Source organism: Pimephales promelas, chromosome 14 (genome assembly GCF_988280905.1).
Source record: "Pimephales promelas chromosome 14, fPimPro1.hap1.1, whole genome shotgun sequence".
NCBI classification, from domain to species: Eukaryota; Metazoa; Chordata; class Actinopteri; order Cypriniformes; family Leuciscidae; genus Pimephales; species Pimephales promelas.
In genome coordinates, this window is record NC_142782.1 from 5000385 (window position 1) to 5023956 (window position 23572).

Genomic DNA, 23572 nt, shown 5'->3' on the forward strand with positions numbered 1-23572 from the left:
CTAGGGTTAAGTGTCTTTCTTAACGGTGATCAATTCTGTCTGTAAATCACCAGTGGACAGTTTGCCTCTACTTGGAATGAAACCACTGTTGTTTACATTACTTGCCAAGAGACTTCCCCACGTCATAATTGAAGTCGGCAATGCTGCCGAAAGTGAATATAAAAGCCTACAACTGTGGAGAAAAACAAGAAATACAGAAGGGATTGTATAATGTTTGTCAGATGCATTCACAAAGTAAGCTACTATGCAAATGCCACGATAAAACATGGGGAAACTGTTTAATCCAGTCTAGTTTTGGACACTGGAGTTAAACTAAATCATCTGAACTGGGCTGGGAGACCAGCTGAAGCCCGGGTAACACCAAGCTGACGTCAAATAACTAGCGTCGCCTCGTGTCAGGCGTCTCTGCAAAAAACTGCGCTTTAACGCGGCAAAAGGACTCAAGGCGACTGTTAACTAGCACACGTGTTCTGCGCCTGTGAAACCCCTCCACCCGGGTCCTACTCACCCCGCTCTGTGCGGTCCTCGAACCAGTCAGCCAATCAGAGTTCTCTCTCTCTCACCGACGGCTCAACGCTGAATCGGCCCAAACAACCCTGATCAACTAGAGCCAACGGTGTGGTACACAACAAATAAATTGGTGTGTCCTGGCCTTTAGGTTGGTTAAAGCATTTATTTTTATTTTTTTTACAAATAGCTGCCGGTAAAGTATCAGAGTTTACAATCACAGGAGGACTTAAAGGGATACTCCATCGGGTTTTCATGTTATTCCCTTAACTACAACGAGTTGATACACACCTCTGTCGTCTCAATCCCTCTGGCGCGCGAGACACTTTGATAGCACTTAACTTGCCCAGTTCATTCAATATGGGCCAAGCAGAGAAGCGACCAAACACCTCCACGTTTCCCTATTTAAATACAGTTAAAGGATAATTCCGGTATTTAACACCTTCAGTCTATTTTGTAGTTTGACACCTACATCTTGGATGCCCTTGAGGTAAGCTAAAACATAGCAAAAATTCATTTCAAAGTGAAATATCCCTTTAAGTGCAATCAAAGTGTCTCGCGCGATTGAGTGCACACACTGAGACGAGAGAGGTATGTTAAGGAAATTACACTGGTTTCACTTAAAACTAAATAAATCAGTATTTTGACATAATAATGTTATATATTTACAGTTGTGATGAGCAGATTGCATTATATCCGTGGAGACAGCAGATAATCCAGGCGGGCGGGCCAAGTAATAAAAAAATAATATTCCAGTTAATTGCTTGTGGATGAAAGATAAATCATCAATGTGTTGATTTTAAAAAAGACATGGAACTCTCATTTCACGGTAAACCACAATGTGACGACCGGGTGCAGACATCTAAATCAGAGAAAATCATAGGGAGTGGGTGGCGGCGGGTGGATGATTTGAATTAACAGTGAATACGGTTGACGTTAGAGCTGATCCACTCATCTCTAATTGACAGCTGGTTCTGTTGCCAGTCATGACTCATGACTCATGCGTCTCATCAATCTCCTGAATATTGCTTTTTACTTGACTTTATTTACATACGTGACCTTGAAGGAATCCAAAAGTAATCCGATTACTTTCATATTGCGGTGCTTGGATTACATTACTGAATAACTTTTTTATGAAGTAAGTTGTAACTTCAACAGAATACATTTTAACCCTCCCAACTCTGAAAGCAATGTGTTACTATTATGAATCAGGTTGAATGTCTAATTGATAGCTCCTCTTCTCCTCATTCTCCTCTGCATAACACGATAGTCAAAGTAATTAATATGATACAAATGAAAAAATAAGAAATATTTCAGAGTAAGATTTGTCATGTGAGAGGTCAGATGTTCTTGCTTACTTTAAAGCTCTTCAGATCATCGTCGTATCATGCTGGATAACATGATCATCACCATCCTTTTCAGGTTCGCTGGGGTGAGAAAGGTTCGACCGAAGAGGGTGCTAAACTGGAAAAGGCGAAGAACGCGAGGGTAAAGATGCCTGAACAAGAGTTTGAAGCTCCTCCTTCTCGCATCCTAAATAATGGCATGCGGAAACCACCAGGCCCTCGCAAATGGTACTCCCCTATAAAGGTGAGAACAATAGCATGTTCTCCGGTTACACATGATAACTAAAATCGGGTACATTTAGCGATATAGCGGGTGAATTATGAATATGATGTATATTTCGATGCATTGATGACCTATGCCTTTCTCCACTGAGGACGTTCAAAGTGTTTAGGATGCTGATTGTTAGAAGGCACTCTTTGACTCTGAGATGGCGAACGGGAACATGGTTTGTGTAACGTTAGCAACACATTATTAGCTTATTTATAATGTAGTCAAGCAAAAGGCTAATCGTATTAATTACCGTTATGTGTCTGACGTTGTAAAGAGCGATACCATTTTCCATTTATAATGGTCCTATACGATTGTTCCTTGTCGGACACAAACAGAGTCGGGAGTCAGCATTAGTTTCAAATCGAAAATAACGTCATTAAGCATATATACATGAAAATATGTTTAAAACATTAGTACTTATACAAAATTCAGGTCCATAATGTTTGTACCCCAGATAGCAAACTGACATTGAATCAACGTGGAAATATGACATCGAAACAACGTTGATCTGACATTGTTTTGCTCATCGAATTAACGTTGAACCAACGTCAGACGCGTCATTCTTTCAAAACTAACGGAAAATCAACTTGAAATCAACGCGTTGTTTCAACGTTATGAAAGCAAACCAATTTCCGATTTTCATTTAGCTTTGAAGAATGCCGCGTCTGACGTTGGTTCAACGTTAATTCGATGAGCAAAATCAACGTTGTTTCAATGTCATGAGAGACGTCGTTTCCACGTTGATTCAATGTCAGTTTGCTGTCTGGGACGTGTTTGTCGTAGACACAAAGTAGCATAACTAGTAGCAAACAAGACCTCGCGCTCGCAGGACAGTACTGGAAACATTTGGAGGTTAATGAGGTTTGTCCAAAAAGTTGCTTTTTTGGAAAAATTACGCTAAAGGGGTCTGAAAAGTCGCAAAAAATAGTTGCCAACACTGGCTGTAGTCTTAGCTTTGCCACAAGGTGCGCTATAGTCTCTTTCTATGGTTTTCTATTATGGGCATGTAGATAATGTATTGATTTCTTCTGTAAAGCACAAAAGAAGATATTTTTGAAGAACAACAAAATTGGCCCAATTCACTTTCAATGAATGGACAAAAACACTGAATGTTTGTAAAAAAAATAGTTTATTCATGTTCCTATGAAAACATAGGGCTCTATTTTAATGAACTGAAAACCTGATCTGCAAAATTGGAATGATAAATGCGTCGGTGTACAAAGTAATTTGCGCCGGGTGCAAGATAGGGCCTTAAGACTGTAGATGAGACTCTGCTGACAGCTATACATGAGCAGCCCCCCACCATGCAGTTCTCCTGCTGAAGTAATATGTCTAAAACCATGACTTGAGATGTCAATGCTTATAATCAAGCGTCTATGAATCATAGCTGGGGGATTTGTAACACAGACCAGAAACTGCGGTGACCTCCAAGAAACTGGGCCTGCAGAGTCAGCATTTCATTACACTCAAAACCAGGTTTCCCTCATTTCACCTCGCTCTCATAGACCCTGCCGTCCAAGAGCGCTGAGCATTGCCAAGTCCAATCCAATATTATTATTTGTTCATCTCTAAGTCATGTGTCTGCCAGTTATTGTTTTATTTGGAGAGAGAGGCAATGTGATCAGATTTTTCTGACCAAACTTTACATTTAAATATTCCTAGACATTCTTCTGTTCTTCTCTTGCCTTCACCCATTCATTTTCTCTGTTACTCTCTCTTTTTTTTCGATGAAGACAGCAGCTCTTGTGCAATGAGAGTTGGCTGACTTCATGAGGAAGTTGGGTGAAGACTGAGGGACATAAGAATGCTGTTTCATATTAATAACCCTGGGCCAGATAGCGAAGCATTGATTCATTCTAAATTATGGCTTTGAGCTTTATCCGTCTCATCTGATAATGAGCCAGAGAGTCCACATGTGGGGTGTTGAGTTCAGGAAATCTCTGTTAATAAAACCCATTTCCCAGAGTTTAGTGACTGATCAATGTGAGGAACAAGCTCTTAAACACCTGAGGGGCAAAGAAGACCTGAATCGCACAGTTGTTCATGTCTTTGATGTGTATGTGTGTGCAGGGAAAACTGGATGCATTGTGGGTACTTCTGAAGAAAGGGTATGATCGGGTGTCCATCATGCGACCACAACCAGGAGACAAGGTAAGACACTTAGTTCATTGTTTAACACTTCCTTTTACAGTCCTGTTACCCATGTACATACTATGTACTTATTGTAGTAATTACAATTACTGGGTAATAACTAGGTAGCATACTAACCCTGAACCTACCCCTAACCCATGTACTTACCTTATTTTAGCCTAAGTGCACTGTAAGTACTTTACTGTAAAAGGAAGCGGTACCGTTTATTGTATCACAGAACAACTTGTTTCTTTATCATGTTGTCAGAGGCCATTTCTATGCGAGTATTTTATTTTACATAGTAACTAAAATATGAAAATGTAATAATTTGGTGTTACCTAAGCCAATAATTACTGCTGTTTTCCTGTTCCCGTGGCTCAGCTGGTAAAGCATAGCATTATAATTGACAAGGTCATGGGTTCTATTCCCTATTAACATACTGTATGTAGCTCGAATGTGCTGTATGTAACATTTGGGGGGGGGGGGGGGAATGTATTATTGGTTTATGTTTGCACGAATTAGCCTTTGCCCAAGGGGCACCATTAGAAGGGTATGAGAACGTTGTTTTCTTTGTGAACAGGAATGGAATGATACCAGGTTTTGAGCAGTTGGGATTAGACATGATTTGGATATACGGATATACAATACTGTATACTCATTATGAGTTGTTGGTAATAAGTGAGTAGGATCCAGTTGTTGGGAATATGTGAAAAGTGGATGGAAGTTGGGGAGTTTAGAGCCGAACAGGGTATTATCTGCAAATAGTTTACTGTTTCCACTTAGTTTCTTTGTAAAGACGAACACACACTCAATGACTCCGAAGCTTAAAGGGATAGTTCACTTTGAAATTAATTTTTGGTATGTTTTAGCTTACCTCAAGGACATCCAAGATGTAGGCGTCTTTGTTTCCGCAGTATTTTCAATTTTGATATTTTTAGGTCAAACCGTTCTTGTCTGTCAGTCATATAATGCAGGTATATGGTCACCGCCTCAAAGAGCATGCACAGAGAAGTCCAAATTAAACATGATTTATTGACTCGTAAATAAGTACACATTGATCGCCTAAGACACGAAACGAGCGGTTTGTGTGAGAAAACGAACAGTATTTATATCGTTTTTAAATCTTTAAAAAAAGAAATCATGAAAAAGATTTTAAAGCGCCCGCGCCCTCAGATCAGTTGGACGTGGCTGTGGTTACAAGAGGTAAAAACAATATAAATACTGTTCGTTTTCTCACACAAACCGCTCGTTTTGTGTCTTAGGCCATCAATGTGTACTTACATTTACGAGTCAATAAATCATGTTTAATTTGGACTTCCCTGTGCATGCTCTTTGAGGTGGTGACCATAGACCTCCATTATATGACTGACAGACAAGAACGGTTTGACCTAAAAATATCAAAATTGAAAATACTGTGGAAACAAAAACACCTACATCTTGGATGTCCTTGAGGTAAGCTAAAACACACCAAAAATTAATTTCAAAGTGAACTATCCCTTTAAAAAAAGATCTTTACTGACTTTTCTAACAGAGCAATCTGTTAAATCGCTATTATAACCGTCAGTTAATTCAATATGACTTGGCTTAACTGAAGTGCTGAAAAGCAGAAATAAAAAAGATGATTATGGCTCTATTCTACAGCTCGATAGGAAATGAAAACCAGGCTCACACTGACAGAGCTTTACACAGCATGGATGTAGACATCCTAGATCTTTGTTCAGTTCGGTTTCAAAGAGCTTTTTTATCGTTATCCATTTTTGTTTATTAAAAAATCTCCTTTTGCGTCATATGTAGAAAGAAAGGGTCGAGGGTTCAATAAATTATGAGAACGTTGTATATGTGTGTATATTTTCATTTAGTACTGTTTAGTAAAACAAAGGTCACCTTTGCTAAAACATTTATCATGAACGTTTATGACAAATGTTGCAGTTAGACTTGGCTTCGTCTCTATAGCATGTATTTGCTTTCACTCCGTGCTTCTTTCAAACATTGAGACCGAGTCAAAGCCCACCTGTTGCATGCTGGGTCTCCTGGGCTAAGCAAATAAACAGAGGAAATGCAAATATATCCCAGGTGGGGATGTGTGCATGAAATGAAATATGAAGTTCTTGACTCGTACAGTATGTTATGCTACTTACTGTATATAAAGTTGACTGCAGGTCAAATACACAGAGAAAGGGAGTTGGATCCCATACATGATGCTGTTCATAGATTATTAAAAATGGTTTGGACTGTTAAAGATGTGATGAACTCTTTCAGGTCTCGTTGTTCAGAAAATATACAAGACACTGGTTACTGATATTACTTAAGTTATTACCGACCCCAAACCTTTGAATGGAATGGAACCGCATTGCAACAGCAACTTGTGCATATGCAACCATGACTCACAATTTCTTCACAAAATTAATCCAAGTGCATGAAATCTAGATTGTTTGAACAAGATAAATCACATCGAACAGTGCACTACCAATAACTTGATGGCTCCTGCAAAGTGCTGCTAAACCAGGCTGTCATTTTCTCCACTACGAAACATGTGCAGCTTTATTTTACCAAAGTAAAAAGATGGGGTCCAATGTCAACAGAACCATTTGGACTTAACACCATGCGCTGAGGGTGTTGTCATTTCTAAATGTGAAGCACAGTGCAAAACTCAACAACCACACCCTCATTTTCTCTGAGGAGCTTGCTTAGTAGCTCTACATGCCATATCCCCACTGTGAGTCACATTTGACTTCAACTTTGGACCTAATCCTCTTAAAGAGACGTTTCACAAAATAGTCTTGTGCTATGTATCTGTTGGAAAGATGACGTAAGCGATGTCAAGAATTTGCGCTTGCATCATAGAAGGTTTTCTATTGAAAGGACATGATGCTCAACAAAGCAATTCGATTTCAACAAAGAAGCTCAAAAGAGATATGGACCTAAAAGATCCAACAGAAAAACAGAAACAATAGAGTCTAGACTTGTATATCATGAAAATTATACAAGAGGACAGCCAAACATAGTACAGTGATTAACACCATCAGGGAGGCGACACCCTCAGAGATTATAGAGTATGATGACATCACAGTATGAGGTTGAAAACATCACTATTTCACCACATTGGATGAAGCCACTTGGACGCATGCCGATAGCTAATGGAAAACACATCCAGATGCTCCAAAACGAAACAGTAAAAGATATTCAGTGTTGAACCGGATGACTGGGTGTTCACAGGTCTTATGAAAAATAGTTGACAGTACTATTGTGTAGTTATAGTATGGAATGGCAATGACACTATACATTGAAGTATTTCCCATTAACGCTTTCCCCGCCATTGACGGAAATTCAAATCTTCTGAAAGAGCACAGAATCTCCTGATCTAAAGACATGCGAAGAAGAAAAGCGATAGCATATGTAAAATGACGTGATCATCAAAATTAAATAGTAGGGCTGGGTAATAAATATCAATTTCTCGATATTAATCGATTCTCATTTTTACGAACCAATATCGATTCGGAAATCTCAAGAATCGATTAGTCATCCTGTTTCATTTGAATGAATGGAACATTGTATCACAGCTGCGCGCATCAAAAAAAAAAATCGCAATAATCTTTGTCCTTTGTTACTATTGATATGAAACAAGTCTCAATTTTCAAATTACGTCCAGAAATTAAAAAACATAAATAGCGTTTTGGCGCTGTGGCGTGAGATCACTCTGGCGCAGCTCAAGAGAAACAGCCGCGCTGATCTCTCTTCCGGCTTAATAATACCAGTCACAGCGCGAAATAAACATGAATGAGCATCTGAAAGTGTGTTAAAAGATAGAGTACAACTTATCGAAATCCCTATCATGTCACATTGATTCGCTCAATCAGCGTTTCAACCGTGGAAAGACGTCAGCTAAACAGCTTGTAGTCAATACCATATATCGTCATCAGGAAACCCACATAAATTCGTTAGTCAGCTAGACAAAAATAACTCTAGAGAGGAGCATTTTGCTAAATATATACACCATATTACATATGCATTATAATCTTAATGTTCTTTAATTTTTCGTGCATATTTGAATAAATCTGGCAAGTTTTTATGACAGCCACCATTTAAATGTTTACATTGCATATTATATTCTTATTATAAAAATAAATAAGTGTAATTTAAGTGTTTTTATAGCTACAAAACAGTTCATTATTACCTTCATATTATTAATGAAGCCTAGTAGGCTACAACTAGACTCCCATAGTTTACAGCATTAGTTAAGAGATTTGATTTCCTTGAGAAAATTTGCCATTTATTGTAACTGATATCCAAAATAATCAATAATGAATCGAAATCAAATCGAATTCCAAGCTTGTGAATCGAAAATCGAATCGAATTGTGAAATTTATGTCAATACCTAGCTCTATTAAATAGCATATAATTCAAAACTGTGTAATGTTACTGAATGAAATGTCAACTCAGGACGAGCTGTAGAAGCTTAAGTGAAGCTTAAAGGATTAGTTCACTTTTGAAAAAACTTTTGCTGATAAATTACTCACCCCCATGTCATCCAAGATGTCCATGTCTTTCTTTCCTCAGTCGAAAAGAAATTTAGGTTTTTGATGAAAACATTCCAGGATTTTTCTCCATATAATGGACTTCCATGGGAACCGGATGGTTCAGGTCCAAACGATAGTGTTAATAACAGTTTCAGATGCAGCTTCAAATGTCTTTAAACGACACCAGACGATGAATAAGGGTCTTATCATGCGAAACGATCGGTTATTTCAAAACTTATTCCAAAAATGTAACTTTTCTAAGGACTAATGCTAGCCTTGTTTTTTTATTTTTATTTTTTATTAAGAACAATCTTAATACAGACATTTACGTATACATCAAAATTAACATATAACATAGATATTACAAAGTCTTCCATACTGGGGGGTATTGTAAACTTATATAAAGATATTATAATATTTGCATATTTTCAATCTTTTTGTTTCATAGAAAACCGGAGTGAATCAATATAAAGCTCAATTTCTTTTCTAAATAAAATAAAATTAGGTTTTTTACAGGAGAATTTGCATTTATGAATATAAAATTTTGCCATTAATAAAATGAAATTAATTAAATAATTCTGATTGTGCTTAATTCTACTGTTCTACCAAATACCAAATAAAATATGTTTCCAAAACAACATAAATTTGTCATCAATGTTTTTTGTGATAAAATCACAGACACTTTGCCAAAATGGTCTTACAAATAGGCAATGCCAAAATAAGTGAACCACAGTTTCAGGGCAGCTGTCACAAAAGGTACAATTAACATCAATATCAGATTTAAATTTTACAAAGTACTGTTTTACAGGATATATTCTATGTATCAATTTGTATGATAACTCCTTAACTTTGTTTGTAATTAAATATTGATTAGGTATAAGCCAAACCTTTTTCCACACAATACCTTCTGTAAAACGATTCCAGTATGAGTAAATATAAGGCAAAGACACATAATTTCTTTGAAATAATTCTCTTATAGTTCTGTTCCTTGCGTTAAGGGAAAAACAAATATTACCTACATAAGTACTTACTACAGAAGGTGGGGACAATTGTTGAGTATTAATTCTTTTTTGAAATTTAAACAGCATACAGATTTCAGGAGAGATTGCTCCAAACACTTTTACATATTCCCCTGGTGTTACAGGAATCTTATATTGGGCCAAAAACTCTGTGTAAGTAAAAAGAAAACCCTTTGAATTAAATAACTGATCTACTAATATGATGCCATTATCCAAATGCTAGCCTTGTAATATATTGTGAGGCGTGTTTGCAATGTCACGTAATACGTAATTACGTTCAAAAGGTCACGGGCGACGTAGCCGGAAATACAGAATCAAAATCATCCGACATCGTTGTTTTACCTTTTAATTCCTTTTTTGTAAACGGCGTTTGAGTTAGTTTTCACGTTCAACCTATGCGTTCAACTTGTAAACACTCTGACTCTGTACTTCTGGCTACGTCGCCCGTGACCTTTTGAACGTAATTACGTATTACGTGACGTTGCAAACGCGCCTCACAGAATGGAGAAAGGCTAGCATTTGTCCTTAGAAAAGTTACATTTTTGGAATAAGTTTTGAAATAACCGATCGTTTCGCATGATAAGACCCTTATTCATCGTCTGGTGTCGTTTAAAGACATTTGAAGCTGCATCTGTAACTGTTATTAACTGTCTTTTGGACCTCGGTTGGACCTGCTTCCCATGGAAGTCCATTATAAGGAGAAAAATCCTGTAATGTTTTCATCAAAAACCTTAATTTCTTTTCGACTGAGGAAAGAAAGACATGGATATCTTGGATGACATGGGGGTGAGTAAATTATCAGCAAAAGTTTTTTCAAAAGTGAACTAATCCTTTAAAGGGACGATATGTAGTTTTAAAAAAATATTTTATTATCTAAAATCAATTTTTTTTATAAATACTGTATATGTAAGATCAAAATCAGCAGAGTAATTTGAGCCTCTATTGCACGTATAAGAAAAAAAGTGAGCTGGTATCGCCAGCGATACCGCCAACCCCAGAGGGTTAAAGGTACTGTATGTAATTATTTTGACTGTACTAAAGCACAAAAAAAAATACATAATATGTTTGAAGAGATTTAGGAAACATGCTAAGTCCAAATACTCGTTTCTCAATGCTACCAATAACAAAGCCAGTTATTCTACTTTGAAATGTGCGTTCTGTGAGGGAATGTCTGTTTTTGTTTTGATCTGTGTGATCCCGCCCACTGGCAATTTAACCAATCGTATTTTGACACGTCAGGGTTCACAGTCGGCGGAATTGAAAACACAGCGTATTGCACCCATGGAATCATAAATCAACTCAAAAACGTACAATTTAAAGGAGTACTCACCCCAATGTCATCCAAGATGTCCATGTCTTTCTTTCTTAAGTCGAAAAGAAATTAAGGTTTTTGATGAGAACATTCCAGGAATTCATTCGTTTTGTTCGTTGAATGAACCAAATGACTCGTAAAAAGATTCGTTCATTTTGTTGAACGAGTTCGAACAGGAGAGTCACAAACGTGCGTCACAGAGCAAGGCGACCATTTGAGCTTATAAAACTTAAACTTTGTTCTTTTTTTAAATGAGCGATCGTTTCGCCTGATAAGACCCTTATTCATCGTCTGGAATCGTTTAAAGCTCTTTGAACAGTTTGCAGTTTGCACTGTAACTGTATTTTGGACCTTGAACCATTTGATTCCCACTGAACTAGAGGTCTTCACGGGTCCAAAAATTCATGCCCGACCCGAAAGAGACCCGTAATGTGCTACACCGAACCGACCCGGACCCGTCGTTCGTTTCAAAAGTTGGACCCGGACCCGTGCAGACCCGAGAAATGCCATAAATGTACTGCCCGGACCCGACCTGGACCCGTCTATTATTTGAAAACTGGACCCGAACCCGGCAGGAAGACACAAACCCGACTGGACCCGATTGTCACATATTATTTCACACGAGTTGCGAAAAATAAAACTTTTAGTCTTACCTAATTTTAGTAGTCGTCGTCTCACTTCCTGACGTTATCTGACTGACTGTGATGCATTGCAAGCCACCGACAAGAAAGTTCTATCCATGTTGTTTCTCTCGTTTTTCCAAGCTTAATCCACTCATTATTTCAGCTTTAAAAGTCCACTTGATGTCACGGTGATGGATGACAAATGCAACCTAGCACAGGTTGTACTTGTACATTCTGACTTAACTCGCATATTAACTTTAACTGTTTGCCCTTTTGAACTATAATAACGATTGCTTGTTCAGCTTGATCATATCTGTGCTCTCTGCACTTCATTGAGTCTGAATCTGACCACCAAAACTTTAAGATTAAACAAGACGGTTCATTTATATTATTATAAACATTGGAGAAAATGCAAAGCGCGGTTTGGCGGAAGCTCTGCTCTGGTTGCCATAGAAACATGACACGCGCTTGAGATTGCACTCCAATCGCACGTGTTTTACCAGCCCGTTCTCAGCGCATGTTATATTAACGATAACGGGTGCCATGTGAGTAGTATTTCGCCGTTTTGTTATACAGCGCGTCCTATATGACGCTAAAGGATGAGAATGCGTTGGTATTACACACAATGTTAAACAGACCCGGGACCCGAAGTAATAGATTCGGACCCGACCCGGACCCGGCTGCTCATTTAAAATATAGACCCGAACCCGTATGGGTCCCGGGTCGGGTCCGGGGCTGACGGGTCTCGGGTGCACTGTGAAGACCTCTACACTGAAGTGCATTATATGGAGAAAAATGCTGGAATGTTTTCATCAAAAACCTTAATTTCTTTTCGACTGAAGAAAGAATGACATGGACATTTTGGATGACATGGGGTGAGTAAATTATCAGCAAATGTTTTTTTCAAAAGTGAACTACTTTAAGCTTTCCATTGTCAATTGCGCTCGTTCCTGTTGCATGTCCTCAATCTGGCAACCCGTGTGAGCGTCGAGTCTGAGCAGAAGGGGGCGGGAAACAACGAACTGCAATATTTCGAATTTGGACTGAAGTACCCATGTCAACCACTAGCTGTCAATATTACATACTGCACCTTTAAAGTCCAGGTACATGTCAATGCAAAGACTTTTTACTCTGTGGAGCTCTTAGTTTTCAACTCTAAAAGTTCACCCGACCGATGCATTTAACTTTAAAATATACAAACATTTCCCCTCTAGAGGGACCAAGGTTCAACACTTAGTCTCACAAAATCCTGTGGGAAGCACTGCTTTGATATATGCCATAGAACTATATGATTGCCATAATGTTTAGAATATGGCATAACTTCAACGACCTTGGTGTTACTTTTGGTACATATCTCCAAAAAAACACAACAACTGTCTGGAACATTTGGTGTTCCCATGTCCAAAAAATGAATATTATGTAGATTAAATCCCTAAAATGCTAAACATTGTTAGAGTTGCAATTGTGTGTTTGACAAATGATATTTTTTTAGTGCAGTGGTAGTTAAATTGATGATAAAGGTCGCATATGCAGAACATTACACCGGACAAACAGCTGTGAGCCGTAAAGCAAACACAGACAGTTACGGTGCCGGATAGGGATGTTGTTGTCTGGCAAACCCATCGGAAGATTTCAGTGTCTGAAGCCAGCTTTAAAATATGCTGCTTATATAATCGGGCAGAGGAGGCAGAGGGAGTCTGAGCTAACTTTTGAATGGGCTTTGCATGCATTTTTTTGTTGCAAGCTATTGCAATCTTTCATTTAAAGCGCTGACTCCACCTACAGTACCTCACCTAAACACTCGTATGCGCATCATGACTAATTCCTTTGAAAACCGTATGTTCTTTTCTCATATATCCACATTAACAAATTTACTGATGAAAATGTTTGATTGATGATGATTAGCGAAGACACAATGAAAAATATGAAATATCAATACTACAGTATGCTAATTTGCATGCAATGTCTGCCTTTTTAGCACCAAATTACTAAAAACAATTCTGCAAATGGAGTAACGTCGCAAAATCTGTACTTAAAGTTTTTATGGTGCAGTTTCCCATCTTGCAGTGCTAGGTTTCATCAGCAATCTGACACACTCCAGAAGCACGATTTGATGTGCCTGTAAATGCACATAGGCTTCTTTAAGCTGAAAATATCATATGTAAAAGTTGCACAACTGTTTAGTGAAACACTGTCGAAATGCATTATCTAACATTTAACAATAAGCTACGGTATTTTTAATATTTGTTAACGTTAGTTAATAAAAATATTTCATTGTTAGTTAAAGGGATAGTTCACTTTGAAATTAATTTTTGGTATGTTTTAGCTTACCTCAAGGGCATCCAAGATGTAGGTGTCTTTGTTCCCGCAGTAGTTTCAATTTTGATATTTTTAGGTCAAACCGTTCTTGTCTGTCAGTCATATAATGCAGGTCTATGGTCACCACCTCAAAGAGCATGCACAGAGAAGTCCAAATTAAACATGATTTAATGACTCGTAAATGTAAGTACACACTGATGGCCTAAGACACGAAACGAGCGGTTTGTGTGAGAAAACGAGCAGTATTTATATTGTTTCTCTTGTAACCACAGCCATGTCCACGTACTCTGAGGGCGCGTGCATACATCTCTCGCGTGTGTACGTCACTCTTTGTTTACACAGAGATTTCAGAAGTGTTACCCTTCACTGTGAAGATCTAAACATATTTAGATATACAGGAAATTACAATGGAAGGCGATTCCGATATATCAACAGACAACGTTGATTTTTTTTTCGCAACCGCACAAGAGATAACTTCCGGCGTTTTTCTGCGCTTGCGCAGACCGAAGCGCCCACACTCTCAGATCACTTGGACGTGGCTGTGGTTACAAGAGGTAAACGATATAAATACGGTTTGTTTTCTCACACAAACCGCTCGTTTCGTGTCTTAGGCCATCAATGTGTACTTACATTTACGAGTCATTAAATCATGTTTAATTTGGACTTCTCTGTGCATGCTCTTTGAGGTGGTGACCATAGACCTGCATTATATGACTGACAGACAAGAACGGGTTGACTTAAAAATATCAAAATTGAAAATAGGCTACTGTGGAAACAAGACACCTACATCTTGGATGCCCTTGAGGTAAGCTAAAACACATCAAAAGTGTATTTCAAAGTGAACTATCCCTTTAATGGTATAGCTCAGTTCCAATGTTAATTGGTTAATAATGTATATGTGAAATTAATAAATGCGAACACACTTTACGGTTTCTTTGTTACAGTCTAATTATGCATTTAGATACTGTGTAATATTAACAACGTACTTTCTATAGGGTTTGGTTTAGTTGGATGTAATTATACATAATCTACTGTTATTACGACAGTAACATGTAACGTGCAACAAAGACACTGTAAAATCAAGTGTTGTCATGAATGCTTTAGAAATATTTTTAATTGGTAGTTCATGTTAACAAATGTACCCAGTAAATTTAGCCACTTACCAAAAAATGCATTGTCAGCACTCTAGTGGATGCGTGTCAGTTAAAGGATATTACATTATCATAATGTGAGTTCAGTGGTTGTGTTTTTTGGGTCACATAGCAACTGTGGTCATACACGACTGCCTGAGTGGATCTGAGTGGATCAAGACATCTTTCATTTTCAAAAAAGAAAACAAAAACAAAATGGTAAATTAACCAGTTTTAATGTAAGCCAAATGCTTTGGTCAAGTTGTTGCTACGTACAAGATCATCGAACAACATGGATCTGTTAGGCTAATTAGAAGCAGACAATATTTTATTGGGCCATCCAGTGATGCATGATATCTTCTATAAAGGGGTAATTTTTTATGATATTCTCTTAGATCTACTTATAATGTTAAGACTGTTATCAAAACATCCTAATTTAGAAGCTATTTTCTATCCTATTTCGATCACTCTCTTTTGATGGGCGTGTCTCGTTCAAGACTAAACGTCCACTGCTATGATTGGGTAACAGTTTTGCATATTAAAATCATTTTCAACGATGCGATTCCATTACAGCATCATTCTTTTATTTTCTCTCCTGCGTCGAACTTTGTGTTTAAAACGAATTTGCAGTAAAATGTCGCGAACAAATGAACAGTATTCTGATGTGATCTGTTCAATTCTTATGTCAGATGTTGTCTTGTGTCAAATTCTTGAATTAAAATGTAATCAAAAAATATTAAACAATGATCTAAGTTCAATTATAATAATACAACTGTTATCAGGCGGTTACCACTTATGAAATCAGTATTAAAATAATCCATCAAGTTGCACAAGTTGATGTATTGATTTAAACTGACTTTTCAATGCAGCTCAGAGGGAAAAAAAATATATATATATACATTTTTACTGCAATTACAATAGTAAAGTCCGCCAATCTCCTACTCTTCTGAATTCAGAAATGCTTCTTTGGTCACATACTGTTTTTCACTTACTATTATATTAGGGATGAATGCAATTACAGATGCAGCCACTGTGTTTATGAATGACTCACTCCATTTGTTAAAAACGTAGATTCATTCAGTAACGAAATAGCTGTAAACCCTAATGCTCAAAATAATTAATTGGTTTGAGTTGAGCCAACTCAAATTAAATAAAATCAGTTTAATCCAATTAACTTTTATGAGTACTTAGAACTTTTTTCTTTTGAGTTCACAAAAATGACACATTTTAAGTAATCTAAATTGTTTCCTTTTTTTAAGAACTTGTTTTTTAATTTTTTTATTTATGTAGACAATTTTAAATTGAACTGAAACTGGGCTGGGATTTTTATTTTCCGGCATGCTTTGCTATGACACTCAAAAGGGAGAGTAAATGCTAACATTAAGTGTTAATAATTACTGTTAACTTGGATATTAAACCCTAACGGTCAAAGTTTGAGTAGGACAAACTTAAATTCAACGAAATTAGTTCAGTCAAATTAATTTTTATGAGTATTTAACACTTTCTTTTTTCTTTCAAGTTCACAGAACTGATGTATTTTAAGTAAACTGAACTGTTTCATTGTTTTGAGTTTTATGAAATAATTTATTTTAATTTAGACTAACTTAAGTTTAACTGAAACGGCTGGGATATCTATTTCCCAGCATGCTTTGCCGATGGCATTCAAAGGAGAGTGTAAATGCTAAAATTAAGTGCAATATAATGTTTTTTTTTGTGTAAGATTAATGTTAAGTGAGAGATTTAGTAGTGATTAATGTTTTGTTATGCTAATATAGATTAATTTCTGTAAATGTTGGCTTTTGGATAGTTACCATCATAGTGACAAGTGGTGCATTCAGCTTGATCTGAGAGCAAATTATCCCTTCATATTATTACGCGCATACAACAAGTGCTTCTGTGCTTGTAAGTGCTTATAACATACTGTTTCTAATATGTTAGCAGATTAGCTTTTAAAGCTAAATAAGTTTATACTATTAAAAGTGATTTAAGTTCTGCCAACTTATTTGGGTTTACAGTGTACTTCATAGATTTAATTTATAGTATCTAATTAGTACTATTAACTTTATTTATCCAAGTTATCTTAACAATAAGTTATTGAGTTACTTGGAAACAAATCAAATATTTTTTATGCTTAAATTGTTTGAGTTAATAAACTTAAATGATTTAAGGCAATCGGTTTCCTCAAACGGTTTGAGTTGAACTAACTCATCAGGTTTTACAGTGTTAGTTTAATGTTTTGTTATGGTAGTTTAGAAGAGTTTCTGTTATGTTGCTTTTTTGTAGGGTTACCATCATGGTGACAAGTGGAGCATGAGATTAGTGTGTTATCAAGGCATTGTGTCACCAATTAGCAATATAGCATATATTGAATTAGCTAGTTAATTTTTCACTGAAATATTTGTTGAGATTACCTGTTAATTTTAAGATGTGTGAAGTAGTTTACTTAAATATTATTTAAAGTCAGCAGCAATGAAATGTTTGAGTACAAAATAAAAAATCAGTTCTGCTTACTTAAACTTTAAATGCTTAAACTTAAAAAAAAGAAAAAAAAGAGTTTTTTCCAAATTATTTGGTGTAAATGCGGCTTGGTGGCTTTGTTTGGAACTATTTTCAGTGGCGAAATGGAGCAAAAATTAGATAAAGAATCTAATAAAATTAGATTCTTGCCTCATCTCTCCTCGCTCCAACCAGCTCTGACAATATCAGATGTTTTAACATATTGAACATACAGTACATCATAAAAATGTTCCAGTATGTTTCTTTCTTTTAACATATTATACGTGGTTTGAAAAAGTGAGCCTCAAGAGATGAATTCAATCAGACCATCCAGCATTAACTGAAAACACAACAACAAAATGATTGTTATTCCATTTAGCTTTTGTTTGTACATCATTGTTGCACATGTTTATCATTTTAAGTTTGATCTTTGTAAACTCAGTTTTATTTCAGATAAAAATAGTCTGCAAGTTAACGATAACACTCTTGCTTTCGTCTGTGTTAATGGTATACTGTACTGTGTGTCACTTCAGATGTGGAATATGCGACACAATTGCAGTGTAAAGACGCATGCATAGTTATGTCATTATTTTGTTGTCTGCACATATGCCTAACATGTGCACTGGTTAAATAACATCAGTACTTCCTTTTAAACAGGAAGGAATCGTTATGTTTTTGATTTGTTGAGTGATCATTTTTCTATTCGCTCTGAAGTGGAGCAAGTGGTGAAAATAAGGACAGTTTAAGCAGAGCAGATGACACAAGTCTGGGAATGAAGACCAGACATTAACTGAGGAAGGCATGAACTGTTCTGAAATGAAGGTAACTGTTCAGATGGAGTATAGAGGGATGCTTCTCATCTGGTTTTGCTTCAGGACTGATTTCAGAGTGCACCCGACACAATGCCAAAACTGGTTTGCTAACATAAGAAATCAAAAATGTCCTTAAAGGGATAGTTCACTTTGAAATTAATTTTTGGTATGTTTTAGCTTACCTCAAGGGCATCCAAGATGTAGGTGTCTTTGTTTCCGCAGTAGTTTCAATTTTGTTATTTTTAGGTCAAACCGTTTGTGTCTATCAGTCATATAATGCAGGTCTATGGTCACCACCTCAAATTAAACATGATTCAATGACTCATAAATGTATGTACACATTGATGGCCTAAGACACGAAACGGGCGGTTTGTGTGAGAAAACGAACAGTATTTATATCGTTTTTACCATGTTTAATTTGGACTTCTCTGTGCATGCTCTTTGTGGTGGTGACCATAGACCTGCATTATACTGACAGAAAAGAACGGTTTGACCTAAAAATATCAAAATTGAAAATACTGCGGAAACAAAGACACCTACATCTTGGATGCCCTTGAGGTAAGTTAAAACATACCAAAAATGTATTTCAAAGTGAACTATCCCTTTAAAAGTGAAACCTACAATCTACTAGAATCATTAAGGCCTGAAAAAGCAAAGCAATATGCAACATATTTTATAAATATTTTGGTCAATAAATGTGTAGTCAATTTCAATTCAATGCTCAAAACACCATTCTTGAAAATTCTGATAATTGAACAGAACTATTTACATTTTTTAAATATATATTTTTTAAGGGTTGACAAGCTGCCAATTTATTATAACTATAGACACGTATATTGTTTGCTGAAATATATAAGTGTGCTGAAATTTTATCTGGTTGTCTACTTCATACCGAAGTCCCTTGAAAATTCACCCCAGGTATTTGGGAAACACTGAAATCTCTGTAACCGTTTGTCAAGATATTAATAACATGTAAATAACATCTCAAATACATCTTATTTGGCTCAAATCGAATTGATTTTTTTTTTTTTTAATTTTCTGTCACGACCAGATATTATGCATACACATTCCAAGGTAACCAAACACATGATTGGTTATTTTATTAAAAAGCGGGACTTCTGTTCCTCCACATTTACTATTATGATTTCTTCCATAATTTCTTCTAGAGGTTGGGCTCATCTTTATATTGTTGACCTTATATAGTTTTCAGTCACATGACTGGTGCGGAAACCTGGAGGGAAAAATATCCATAAAACTGCAGCACAGGCCTGTCAATTTCCCATCTGTCTCGAGAATATTTAAATCACCTGAATGATGAAAAACAATATGTCAACAAACTGCCAGTTTTGGGCACTTGTGATCCAAGTCCAGAACCTAATTTAATCTCTAAAAACAGCGGGACATTCTAAAACGCCTTACTAGAGATATTAAAATATCAAATTCATTTTACACCTCATTGATGATGAATACTACAGTATATACAGGTAAGCAAATGAGCCCACAATATAAAGCCATCACACTAAATCGCGCAGAATATGAAAGTAACTCACAAATATCACGTTAAGCGTTTTCCCATTTTCAAACCAAAATTGAAACTGATGAATTTGCTTCCTCACCCAAATGTCGCTCCAAACCCGTAAGACCTTCAAAGCCCAGAAAGTTATAAGACATCGCACATACGCTGTTGACGTGTAAACAGCAGCGCTTCCGGGTTCTACATCAGAAGTGAGGCGGCATTCTGACGTAGAACCTGAAAGCGCTGGTGTTTACACGTCAACAGTATTGAGAACTTGGTACTTATTTAAAGGGTTAGTTCACCCAAAAATAAAAATGAAGTCATTAATTACTCACCCCCATGCTGTATCAACCCCGTAAGACCTTCGTTCATCTTCGGAACACAAATAAAGATATTTTTGATTGAATCTGAGAGCTGGATCAGTCCTACATAGACTGCCTAAGGGACTGGCTCTTGACGGCCCATAAAGTCATTAAAGAAAAGGTTTAAATATTCCATGTGCCTACAGCGGCTCAATTATAAGTTTATCAAGCGACGAGACTACTTTTTGTGCGAAAAAAACATAAATAACGACTTTATTCCACTATTCCATTACTTCCTTATGGGCGCATGCGCGAGAACTGAGACGAGGACGTTCTCATTCGACTACTTCTTGTTACCGGCTGCTCACCGCTTAGGAGTTTTACCGCCCCCTACCGTATAAGATGATGTGCTGATATAGCTGGAAGCGCAAAACTTTCTGTTTACAAGCAGAGGAAGATGCGCGCTGTACATACGCTTTTCAATTACCGTATTTTCCGCACTATAAGGTGCACTTAAAAGCCTTTAATCTTCTCAAAAAACGACAGTGTTCCTTATAATCCGGAGCGCCTTATATATGGATCATCATCTTATACGGTAGGGGGCGGTAAAACTCCTAAGCGGTGAGCAGCCGGTAACAAGAAGTAGACGAATGAGAACGTCCTCGTCTCAGTTCTCGCGCATGCGCCCATAAGGAAGTAATAGAATAGTCGAATTAAGTCGTTATTTATGTTTTTTTCGCACAAAAAGTAGTCTCGTCGCTTGATAAACTTATAATTGAGCCGCTGTAGGCACATGGAATATTTAAAACTTTTCTTTAATGACTTTATGGGCCGTCAAGAGCCAGTCCCTTAGGCAGTCTATGTAGGACTGATCCAGCTCTCAGATTCAATCAAAAATATCTTTATTTGTCTTATTCTTATTTATTTGGTCTTACGGGGTTGGAACAGCATGGGGGTGAGTAATTAATGACTTAATTTTCATTTTTGGGTGAACTAACCCTTTAAGGTTGAACCACTGTAGTCACATGGACTATTTTAACAATGTCTTTACTACCTTTCTGGGCCTTGAAAGTTGCAGTGACGTTTCTGCAATGGGTGGTTTAGAAACCTGTCGGATTTCATCGAAAGTTGTGTTCTGAAGGTGAACGAAAGTCTTAGGGGTTTGGAACGACATGAGGGTAAATAAATAATGAGAGAATTTTCATTTTTGGGTAAATTAATCCTTTAACGTGAAACTTTGTGAGTTATGTTCATATTGCTTCATCTGCTTGCCTATATTAGGTTTTATTAATAAGGTGTATACTGAATTTGATCAATGTCTTGTTACATTAGTACTTGTACAAACCTGGTAAAACTAACTAGCAGGCAGCAGAGGAAAGCTTTGTTTTGTCCTCTACGTGGGCGTTCTTATAGAGGTATTATTGTAGGTCACATGAAATCTAGAGCTATATATACCAAATTCTTTCAGTCTTTGATGAATGCTTAATTACAGTATAGCTCTTAACCTCATGAACAGTGTGTGTGCCAGCGGGGGAGATCTTCATTAGTTGACGGAAAATTGGGACATAGTGCACTAATTTTCCACAAGCGTTTCTAGTAAACCATCAACAACCAGCTTTTTCCTCTGTTTATCATTAAAACTGGTCTGGCATTTATAACTTCCTACAGCAGAAAGACTCCTCTCACCACTCTACCTCGGGGTGTGTGTGTTTGTTATGTTGATGGTAAAGTCCATCATTGCAGACACGGAGACTTGATATGAGAATCGAATAATGTTATACATTTATTTTCTGCAACTTTGTCTTACACAATGGCATCAAAACAAGCTTTTTACGATCGTCTTCTGAGGCTGAGGCTGCAAAATAACAAATTCAATGGAGGGCATTTTGCCAGTCAATGTTACGGTTATTTTGCGATCTCTGAGAGAAGAGTTTCAAGAGTTTCGAACACAAAGCCGTAGTGTTTTCAGCATGAGGGGAGCAACATGCCTGTTTATTATTTGTGCCACATTTTGTAATGAAATATCAATGACCTAATTTACTAATTCCCAGCCAAATTTGACTTTTGCAACACTTTAGTTTAGGGTCCAAATCTCACTATTAACTAGTTGCTTATTAGCATGCATATTACTAGGATATTGGCTTTTTATTAATACTTTAAAGCACATATTAATGCCTTATTCTGCATGATCATATTCTACATCGCTTATTCCTACCAATACCTAAGCTTAACAACTATCTTACTAACTATTAATAAACAGTAATTAGGAGTTTATTGAGGCAAAAGTCGAAGTTAATAGTTATTTGATAGTGAGAATTGGACGCTAAAAGCTAAAGTGTTACCTTTCAAAGGGTTTTCATTCATAATTGGTCTGAAATCGAGGTAAACAGAATAGTCATATTGGATCTCAAGCTTGAGATACGTCATGATACGCAAAATCTAATTTTCCAATTTTCTGTCCTCTCTCTCCACATGCTACTTTGTGTATTGTGTGGAAATAATCTCTTTGCATTGTGCTGATGCTTACACAGTCACTGTTACTATAGCAACCCATGCATATCACCTCATATTGACAAGACTGTCTGAAGAAACAGATCCAGTTTCATTACTTTCAAAATTACAGTGCAGACAGTGAGTCCTTAATACTAAATTGAAAAGCTGCTGTGTACAGTGTGAACAAAGCCATAGAGAATCAAAAATAATAATATGCAACCACATAGCAATGCCCTGGAAACTTCCCAGAGCACCCTAGCAACTGCATATGATAAAACCCCACAAGAACATGTGAACCCTGCTTAGCAACGCCCTGGCAACTACTCAGAGCACCCTAGCAACTGCATTTGCTAAAACCCTGAAATAACATGTTAGCCTTGCTTGGCAAGGCCCTGGCAACTACCCAGAGTACCCTAGCAACTGCATATGATAAAACCCCACAAGAACATGTGAACCCTGCTTAGCAATGCCCTGGCAACTACCCAGAGCAACCTAGCAACTGCATATGCTAAAACCCCACAATAGCATGTTAACCCGGCTTAGCAACGCCCTGGCAACTAGAGATCCATAGCAGCTTCATATGCTAAACCCCACAAGAACATGTTAACCCCACTTAGCAACACCCTGGCAACTACCTATAGATCACTGGCACATGCTAAAACCCCACAAGAATGTTAACCCAGCTTAGCAACGCCCTGGCAACTACCTAGAGATCCCTAGTAAACTGCATATGCTAAAACCCCACAATAGCATGTTAACCAGCTTAGCAACACCCTGGC

The 23572-nt window shown here is 37.0% G+C and overlaps 1 protein-coding gene across 1 annotated transcript in view; it reads left to right on the plus strand.

The window, feature by feature from the left end:
• Positions 1-23572, plus strand: part of antxr1a (ANTXR cell adhesion molecule 1a) — a 72783-nt gene that overhangs the window by 45116 nt on the left and 4095 nt on the right. Inside the window, exons 16-17 of the mRNA XM_039674627.2 lie at positions 1930-2097; positions 4195-4275. Coding sequence (XP_039530561.2) covers positions 1930-2097; positions 4195-4275 — 249 coding nt within the window. The remainder of the gene's footprint in view (positions 1-1929; positions 2098-4194; positions 4276-23572) is intronic.